At 41.0% G+C, this 10,666-nt stretch overlaps 1 protein-coding gene across 1 annotated transcript in view; it reads right to left on the bottom strand.

Annotated features, from left to right (window-relative positions):
• Positions 1–1,526: 1,526 nt before the first annotated feature.
• BTK (Bruton tyrosine kinase) overlaps positions 1,527–10,666 on the bottom strand; it is a 103,350-nt gene continuing 94,210 nt past the window's right edge. The window contains exons 17-19 of the mRNA XM_033943900.1: positions 8,983–9,101; positions 8,377–8,534; positions 1,527–3,165 (exon numbers count right to left, since the gene is read on the bottom strand). Coding sequence (XP_033799791.1) covers positions 3,094–3,165; positions 8,377–8,534; positions 8,983–9,101 — 349 coding nt within the window. The 3' untranslated portion in view covers positions 1,527–3,093. The remainder of the gene's footprint in view (positions 3,166–8,376; positions 8,535–8,982; positions 9,102–10,666) is intronic.

Below are 10,666 nucleotides of genomic sequence, written 5' to 3'. Positions count from 1 at the left end.
CGGGAAGGCACTCGTGCATGCGCGGTGCAGCAGACTCGAAACTTCTGAGTTTTCTACAAGCAAGTCTGCGAGGCTGTCCGCATCCGAGCTTCGTGGATGACGTCACCCACATGTGAGAATAGCTGCCTGCTGTCCCTGGATAGCACCTGTAACTGTGCTATTTGGTACGTCCAAGTTTCTGAAATTACTGACAGCTCTAAACGTTTAGGGCTGCAAAATATCTATGCCTGCCATTTTATAATGCTATCTACTTATCTGACACAGTGTCTCCACCGTGGGGGAGTCTAACTGTTGAACTTGAACTGAAGTTGTTTATAGAAGATTTGGGTGTTACAACATTCTTTTTATTTGTGTTTTGAAGCTCTTTATATTGTATTTGCTATTGGGGATGTTATGTAATGTAATGTAATGTAATTTATTTCTTATATACCGCTACATCCGTTAGGTTCTAAGCGGTTTACAGAAAATATACATTAAGATTAGAAATAAGAAAGGTACTTGAAAAATTCCCTTACTGTCCCGAAGGCTCACAATCTAACTAAAGTACCTGGAGGGTAATAGAGAAGTGAAAAGTAGAGTTAGAGGAAAAATAAAAATAAAATAAACATTTTTACAAGACAGCATTGATCTAAATACTTTGGAAGGTAGAAGAGAGGAGAGAAAGGAATAGAAGCAGAAGGGGGAGCTGATGAACAGTAGAATTCTGGAGAAATTTAAATGATAGAAATATGTACCTTGTTCTGCTTTTGTGCAATGCTGATTAAATACAGGTAAAAAAAAAAAAAAAAGTCAGCTGCTAACATTTTGGATTGTTCTGAGTGAGATATGAACCAGGCATCCCTGGAGGTCAAATCCAGTACAGTGTTCCCCTTCAAATTCGTGGTCGGCGGTTTGAAGTCCCAGTCATTCGCAGTATTTTCCAACCGCAAATGACCGGGCAGGAGAGGGCAGCCAGAGCGCCAGCGAGTGAAGGAAATCACTTGCTGTATGCTCCGACCGCCTGTTCCTGTACTAAAGTCGGGCCTTACCAATCAGGAGTTGCATGTCAAAGCAGCTCCGGCTGCCCTCTCCTGTCTCCCCTGCCTAAAAACCGTATTTGCGGTTTTTTGAAATTCACGGGGATTCCTGGAACGTAACCCCCGCAAATTTCAGGGGAGTACTGTACTATGTTTTGCATTTCAGAGCATTGCTAAATGCTTTGCATGTCAAAGTGGCTAAAGCATTGGTTTAGGTATGTATACAAATTATTACCAATTTTCATCTATTTTTATTTGTTTAATTTTAACACTGCTGCTCCTTGGGTGTCACTTAACTCTCCATTGCCTCAGGTACAGAATTATATTGTGAGCACAAGGAAAGAACTACTCCCTCTTCTACGAAACTGTGATAACAGTTTCTAGCGTGGGGAGCCGTGCTGATTGGCCCATGCTGCTCCCAACGCTCATAGAGTTCCTTTTTTTAATTTTTTTTACAATTCTTTATTCATTTTTACATCTTACAACAAGTGTGATCGGAAATTATATTTAAACTTACAAACATTACTTGAATTTCTATTACAATCATATTTAAATTAATGAAATTTAACCCCCCTCCCACCCTTACCATAACATATGTAAACACGTATATCATATAATATATTTTTGTCTACTAATCCAAGCAATTAATATAAGATCATTAAGGGAAAATATCATAGAGTTCCAATGAGCGTTGGGAGCAGCGTGGACCATTCAGCATAGCTCTCTACGCTAGAAACTGCTATCGAAGTTTCATGGAAGAGGGGGCTAGTGTACCTGAATGTAACTCATATTAAGCTACTACAGAAAAAGATGTGAATAAAATCCTAATAAATAAACATTTTGCACTTGAGAGCAGTGCTGAATGTTTTGCACACCCTATACCAGTGTCTCACAATCTCGAACCGGGGCACACTAAACCGCAGTTCAAGACACCCGGAAGTGCGTGATGTCATCACATCAACGTCAGCGCATATGCAAAGGCCCTTCAAACAGGCCCTGTTCCGGAAAAGGGCCAGAGAAAAGGAGAGGCACTGGCTGATTGCCTACAGGACATGCCTCTTCACGAGATGCACGTCCTGTAGGCAATCAGCCGGCATCAGCGTCTCTCCTCCTCCCCAGTGCCATAGTACACCTGAAATCTCAGATGGCACACAGTTTGCGATACATTGCCCTATACATTTTGTATTGCCATCACAGGCAACTAGACATTTTGCATCTTAGACACTGATGGACACCAGATAAACCACGGGGACCTTGCATTCACTATGTATGTTCTAAGGGAGCAAGACATGATGGTGTGAGTTCCTGTGGGCCGTTTTCAGCTTCATGGGCACCCTTTTTCCCCCTCCCCCCCGAACATTTTACATTACCACATTTTGAACCATCATCATCATCATCATCGATGTGCTCTACATTTTTGAAAACTTTTAGGGTGCCTTGGTTAGTGGGTGGAGAGAGGCCAATTTCACAATAGGCTTCTCCATTTGTCCTGTGTTTATAAAATATGTCACAGGCTCTAGCCGTTTGGCCTAAAACGTCTATATGCCATCATCCATGATTTCTAAAATGGCGTTGTATATTTATTGTGATATCTTGCTTAGCAATAAACACTTGAAAATGGTTTTGGATTTGTTTCCCTTTTCTGACACCTGCCAAAGGCATAGCTGCGATTATCTAAAACAGGGCCCTCATTCTCCTGCTGCTCATAAGCTGTCACGAATCCTGACAGCAACCTTTCAGTGATTCAACTTCAGTGTAATGCTCCCCGCAATCCCATGTCAAAGTACTTTATCTCTGCAAGAAATTAGTTCCATTGCCAAAGCTTCCAGTCTACAACAGATGTCTTTTCACCAGGTTTATGCTTGGTCAGTGAGATGCTGATTGGAATCTTCATTGTTTGAAGAGATTAAAGGCTCTGAAACACTCTTTGAAGGTAAATAAGTGAAATCCAGTTGAGTTCCTACTCCAGGCATTTCTAGCTTGCAATGTTTTGCCAGAAACCTGAGCAGTAAACTCCTCCATCAGTCTGGAACATTTTTGCAGGAAAGAAGAAACAAAAGTGGTAGAAAATCAGAGTTCAAGATTCTTCATCTGTTAAATCCAGAATGTTGCTAAGAAGAATTTTGAAGGCAGGGCGCTCATCCGGTTTCTGCAAAGGTGCAAATACATAGTGAGGTGCTGATGAGATAGAGATTAACAACTCAATGCTGAGTAAAACAGAGACTTAATTTTCTTCTGAAAACAAAATGATACAGGTCTTCAAGGAATGGCTGAGGGACATTAATAAAGCAAAATATAGTATCCCAAATTTGGGTGCCCAAAGCCGCTCATGATCCTGAGATCCATATGCAAATAAATTAGATAACAAACCATTAACAATCAATATTTGGCTGTTAACAATTATTGACATTAATTGGCACTAATATATTTTTACACATGGATCTGGTTCCATGCAATTCTATAAAGATCCATAGCCAAATCCTTTGGTGTGCACCCCAAAACAGGGTGTGGTCATTGAAAGAGCATAGGAGGGTCAGGTGAGTTCAGAAACAATCTGCGCAGTGTTACAAAATTCCAGAAATCTGCACACTACTTGCGCACCAGGATTTAAACCAAATTAGACTTGTAAGTTCTTGTGCCCAAAGTTGGAAATGGAAATCCCCACTAGGCGATATTCTATAAAGAGTGCTTAACCTGGAGTGGCCTTTATAGAAAGACACTGAGTGTGGATTTTTTTTACATTTATTGAATCCAGCCTATACTGGTAAAGCAGTTTAAAAAAATTATTTAATGTGCACTAGAAGCCAAATTTTTTCATCTCTGGAGACTGGGGCATCCATTCAGGTAAGAATTATTAATGGACTATTGTGATGAAAAACAACAAAAAAAAAAAATTAGCAACCAAAGGTTACAAAATTCAAAACAAAATCATAAAACTAGATGTAAGACTGGAAAAAAATATGTCAATTATCTCTTGTGGTAGAAGGAAAGCCTCAGATCATGTGTCCATTTTCACATGCCACTGGCCATTCAGCTAATGTAGACAACAATTTCAATCACTGGCCATCCTCCACCACCCTTAATTAATGTGCAAAAATCATACTGTTGCCTGATATTATCAAGATATATGGTTTTTACACTTTTGATATTATTTATATATTATCAGTGCAAGTTTGCACAGCATGATTTTTGCGCATTTATTAAGGGTGGTGGAGGATGGCCAGTGATTGACATTGTTGTCCACATTAGCTGAATGGCCAGTGGCATGTGAAAATGGACACATGATCTGAGGCTTTCCTTCTTCCACAAGAGATAATTGACATCTTTTCCAGTCTTACATCTCCTTACAAGAGGCATAGAGGGATATGGGTAACTAAAAAATACTGCAGCAAAAATTGTTGCAAAAATGTTATAAGCCAAGTGGTGGAAATATCCTTTGAAAAACCATTTAAGTAAAGTGGAGAAAAAAGCCTCAACTAGTTTTATATGGACATCGGTTCCTTGTCTTTACTTCAATGCCAGAAATGTGACTGTAGGAATATCGTTGCGTTTTTGGATCGCGGTCCTGGCTTACATCAACAGCTGTGAAGATAAGTGTAACCTTCCTGAAGGTTCTTTTTCCTGTTCCCTGTGCAGAGTGGTGAAATATTTTCCTATTTTGAAAGATTACATTTAGAGAAGTAGTGGAGGTTTTTTTGCCTATGATATAGATTAAGAACGGCTAAAAAACTCATTGGGTTGCCGTCTGCATATAAAACTAGTTGAGGCTTTTTTCTCCACTTTACTTAAATGGTTTTTCAAAGGATATTTCCACCACTTGGCTTATAACCTTTTTGCAACATTTTTTGCTGCAGTTATTTATCTATTTAGATTGTTATTGCTAGTATTGTTTCTAGTTTGACTAAAAATTACACCAGGTGTACACACCTGGCCGGGCCTCCGCGTGTGTGGATCGCCGGACTTGATAGACCGAAGGTCTGATCCAGAGATGGCGCTTCTTATGTTCTTATGTACAGTTTTATGATTTTATTGTGATGAAACCCAGGAATGATTAATGTGGGGAAAATGTTTCCTCAGGTAAAATGTTCCACTCATCTGTTTATAAATACACTAAAGCAGTATTCCAGTGCAAAAAGAACATGAGACCTGAATTTATGGGTAAGTGCATCTTAACCCGCAAGGCAGTTGCATAGTAAGGGGGTGGCAGGGGGAGTGGTTTGCCCCGGGTGCTGTCATTCCCGGGTGCTCTGTTCCCAACGTTCCTTACCACTCCTCCACCTGCCGCGCGTGCGCCTTCACTTCACCCCAACATACCTCTAGTTCTTCACTGGCACGAGCAGCAGCTCCAACCTGCTGCTCATGCCAGCGTCGGCTCTCCCTCTGACGTCACTTCTGGGTTCCATGCTTAGGAAGTGGCATCAGAGGGAGAGCTGACGCTGACTCGGGCAGGAAGTTGGTGACGCTGCTCGGGCCAGGAAAGTTAAAGAGGTTTGGGGAAAGAGAAGGGGGATCTCAGAGTTGCCACTCCCAGGATAATATTGTTATTGTCCAAAAGGGAATTGTGGCATGTGGTTTCTTTCATTGATCAAACCTTCATCCTTAATTCTTATATTGTATTAAATATTCAAAATGGTTTTTTATAAAACATTGTTGTAAATATTACCACTCAAAACTGAATAACTCGTTATAGTTGAAGAGTATTTATCTAGTATTACCTAGTCTTATTTTTTGTAGATTTTTTTATCTTTTTTCAATCTTTTACTGTGCTAAAAATGCCTAAAGTGCAAACATTTCTTAAAGTGACTCGTGCTAATCCAGCTTATCGATATAAATAGGCTGTGCAAAATAGCAAGATAGCAAAAATAGATAAAGATTTTAAATAGGCTGTGCAAAATAGCAAAGATGAAACATCATGAATAGGCCTTAAACTGGCACTTATCTTTTTAACATGATGTAGTAAATAACGGCGGATTCATCTAGCCGTAGGAAACCCGTGTATCCAACCAACGGGAACCCGTTTCGCCGCTCTCATGCGGCTTCCTCAGGGTAATGTAAGGCAAACCGGGCTAAGGTGTTGTCATATAGCGATCCGGGCTGTTATAAAAAAATCTACAAAAAATAAGACTAGGTAATACTAGATAAATACTCTTCAACTATAACGAGTTATTCAGTTTTGAGTGGTAATATTTACAACAATGTTTTATAAAAAACCATTTTGAATATTTAATACAATATAAGAATTAAAGATGAAGGTTTGATCAATGAAAGAAACCATATGCCACAATTCCCTTTTGGACAATAACAATATTATCCTGGGAATGGCAACTCTGAGATCTTTTCCTTCACTTACTCTAAAACTATAAGATCACCATTAGAATTAATGGTTTGTTGTTTTCAATAGATTAACCTTTTTTGTGGATCTCATTGATAGTGGTTAATCTGTTCTCCTGTTTCACACTATTTTGAAAGAGAAGGGGGCGCATGCAGCAGAGGCGAGGGTGGGGGAAAAGGGTGGGAGAGAGGCGACACCACCCCGGACACCTCTCACCCTCGCTATGCCACTGCTGCAAGGGATGTGGAACATGTCATCTTACATTTTCAACTCTGCCTCTCTGCATCACCAGGCACTGTCCTCTCTCCTCAGTTTTTTCCTTGTGAAAGTGAGGAGAAGGTGTCATTCATTTGCGCAGATTAATATTTATTATTTTCGGGTATTAATTTACATTTTTTCAAGAATTTGGGTGTTTTAGAACTCCCCAGTAGTTCTGGGTCAGTTCTGCCTGGGAAAAACTGAAGATTCAGGGTTCTGAAGTCTTTAGCTGGGCAGCCCACCTGTCTGGCCAGCCTGCCCTACACTTGGATTGGCATGGGGTTTAGCTACTAGGAGTCTGCTAACATGGTTTCATTTGAAGCGCATGAGTGCAGGCTGTTTTTGGGCCCCACGCTGGTTGGGAGACCAGCAGGTACCAGTTTCAACCCCTCCCTCCCCCAGAAGAATCATTTGGAGACTAGAGGGGTAGAGGGTTTCTGGCTGGTTCAGCCTGTGTGAAAAGGCAGCCTGAAAAATTAGCCCCTAGATATCCTGCTTGCTTATCTGAGGCAGAAAATGCCTTTTTTTTCTCTTCATATAGTGGAAGCTGATGCAGGTAGCACAGTGAGTACAGTTCATTACTGTCTATGAGAGACAATGGGGTGGAGATGAATTGGGGATTTTGAAGAGTTTCTGGGGCTTCCTTGAGGGTTCCCCTCCCCTAAAATCCTGTTTTTATAGCTCTCCTGGGCCGTTTTTGCGCTAAAATTGTTGCCACTGCGACCATCTTAGATTTTAAAAGCCTCTTTTTTCTTCTGCTTACATAGGATGTGGAAAAAGTTCACCAATTTATTTGAAAGCACATTCCACCAGAAGTGTGACTTCTTCATGGCAAAGTCTAGGACAGTTTCGCCGAGGACATTTGTAGGGCAGCTGTGTGATCCACACTATACAGATTTACTAAGTTTTACGGAGTAGATGTAGCAGCACAAAAGGACTTCGCTTTTGTGTCTGTGGTGCGTTCGAGGGACTACTTAGATATGTCCCACAGGTTTAGGACTCGTGCTTTTTTGCACTGGAATGGAAGATTAGGATCTTACATTGATAATCTTCTTTCCAGTAGAAAAGCACATGAGGCCCTATCAGTTTTCAATGTAGCCTGCTTTTAGCCTCAGACTATATGGCACTCAAGCAAGATGAAGCAATATGAAGATGCGTCTTCAGAGAGACAAAAGTGCTTATACAGGTTTGCTCTTCACAAAGTCAGAGCCAAACAAGTGTTAGTGCTGGTTGCACTCAGGTATGTGGGTGTTTTCGATCCGCCTTGTTAATGCTATGTTGCCTTTGTTAATGAGTTGTGTTTTCTTGCAGAGCAGAACAAAGTGTTATTGGGGAGTTCCCCTATGCCCCTCCTTGTTATTTCTCCTCTTTCAGGGGTTATCTCTGCTTTGGTACAAACTGAGGAAATAGGGCAGTGCCCAGTGATGCAGGGAGACAGAGTTGAAAATGTAAGATGATACCTTCTGCATCCCTCGTGGATGAAGATGCACTACCCACAGGTTCAGGACTCATGTGCTTTTCTACTGGAAAAAATATTATCGAAGTAAGAACCTTGAAATTATGCAGGCTGAAATGAAAGTAATTTAGAAATATTAAAGATACTAGGGTGACAAGCCAAATCAGTTACTATGATAAAAAATAAAATCATTCTTCAGTTTGCAGATAAGGGCAAGCTCGGGATTCAATAATCAGAAAGTGTAAGTCTATGCAAAACTTAAATGCAGCATTCTCAGCCACCATGAACACATGAATTTTTACCAAAAGAATTACCTCATGCCAGCAGCTGTGCATGATAGCATAGACCCTTTCTGAGGCCAGCTGTGGCCGATAAAGGCGAAGACCTTTGGTGACATGATCTGCTGTATCACTGTTGTTAAATCTTTCATATGGCATCTTCCCCAAAGTGTACACTTCCCATATCAGAACTCCTGAGGAGAATAGACAATGAGTAAAACAGAAAAGGAATGTATTTAGGAAGCCCCTGATCTTACACTGTGACAGACATCTCTCTATGGTGAGGAGATGCTGACATCTGCCTTCTTATTCAGCAGCCTATCACTGGTCTCACTGCATGACTTGATTTATAAAACTAGCAGAAAAAATATTTCATTCAAGGTGGACTCAAGTCTGTCAGTATAGTTAAATAGGTACTACAGATAACGGTTTATGAGATGCATTTTTTGACACCAAACCAAATGACTTACTTTTGCATATTTTTTTTTCATTTGGTTGCCAGACATGCTACCTAATAATCTCCCCACCAGTTTGCACTAACTGATGCAAAGATTAGCAGTGCCCAAAAAAAAGAAGGTCGTATCCCAGAACAGATTTCTCACTTTTTCATAGCAGAAATTGTTGTATATGATTTTTACTCACCAAAAGCCCAAACATCAGATTTGCTGCTGAATTTGCTATACAGAAGGACCTCTGGAGGAGACCACCTCACTGGGAATTTGGAGCCCACTGAACTGGTATATTCATCATCCAAGACATACCTGCAGCATTTAAACATCTCATCACATTCTTTTGTTCTTTCCATTGTATACCTTTGTGTTTCAGCATACACCTTCTGTAAATTGCACTGCACGGTCCAGTCCTTTCATTTTCATGTTTCAGGATTTTATTTTGAACTTTTATACAGCAGAGTGGTTTAACTCTAGTGCAACCTCTAGTTTTGTAAAACTGAATGAAGTCATTTAGTTATAGGGTTCTGTGATAATTGAAAAAACATGACTCATTGAGAAAACATGACCACATCACTGAAGCCTTCATCAACTCACATTGGCTTCCAATCCAAGAAAGAATCCAATTCAAATTCTACTGCATACTATTTAAAACCCTACACGGAGACAGCCCATCATACTTGAACAATCGCCTCATCCAAGCACCCACTACCAGACACAGAAAAACACACTCCCCATTCATACCCCCCCAATCAAGGAAGTAAAAAGAACAAAACTACACGACGGCCTCCTAGCCACTCAAGCCGCAAGGCTGGACAACCAGATCTCCAACCTTCTGATGACCACCCCAGACTATAGGACGTTCAGAAAAGAAATAAAAACCACACTTTTCAAGAAATTCCTGAAGCAGCAATAACATCACGACCTCTTAGTAACTCTAAAACCGACATCTGATCTACCCATTACTGCACTAACAACAACAAAAGAACCTCCACTATGACCAACTATTAATTCTCTTACAAACCACCTCACCCTCAACAACCCGTTAATGTTTATAAAATCTACAACTTACCTCTCTAGCTAATCATTGTAACTCTGTATTTTTAAATTAACCTTTTGTAATCCGCCTTGAACCGCAAGGTAATGGCGGAATAGAAATCCCTAATGTAATGTAATGTAATGTAATAATAAAAGATTTAAGACGCTTTAAAAAGTAAACAAAACATAAGCAATGGTCATAATGTAATGCCTATGGACTGGCTGCCCTGGGTAAGCCCACTTTTTCCCCGTCCCGTACCCCGTCTCCATCCCATGTACAGGGAGTGGGGAAAGAGAGAGAGAGAGGTCCATGGTTCATCTCTTCCATTCCTTCTACTGCCATATCCAACATTTTTCCCTCTCTCATCCCCCGGATCATGTGCAGTATTTTTCACTATTGCCTACCAGCCCCATGCCCAACATTTCTCCTATCACTCCTCTCCAGCACCATGCCACACCTCTCCCTCCATCACTATGTCCAACATTCCTCCCCCTTGCATCCCCTTCAATCTGTCCCGCTTTTCCCTCTCCACCACCATATCCAACATTTCTCCCTCTCATTCTTCTCTTTCCCATGCATCTCTTCCTCACTCCTCTCTCTCTATGCCCAACAATTTTCCTCTTTCTTCCTTTTCCATGTGCACCATCTTTCCCTCTCACTTATACACTCATCCCCAACAATTCTCCTTTTCTGTCCCCTCCCTTGTGTCCCAAGTTCATGCCTCCTCCCTTCCTTCTGTGTCCCGAGTTCGTGTCTCCCCTCCTGCTTTCCAACCTTTGTCCCAAATTCATGCCCCTCCCATGTTCCAATGTGCTCTACCCTTCCCCCCCCCCTTTCT

Source organism: Geotrypetes seraphini, chromosome 5 (assembly GCF_902459505.1).
Source record: "Geotrypetes seraphini chromosome 5, aGeoSer1.1, whole genome shotgun sequence".
Classification (NCBI taxonomy): Eukaryota; Metazoa; Chordata; class Amphibia; order Gymnophiona; family Dermophiidae; genus Geotrypetes; species Geotrypetes seraphini.
Note: the sequence above shows the minus strand (reverse complement) of the source record. Positions and strands in the feature narration are given on the sequence as shown.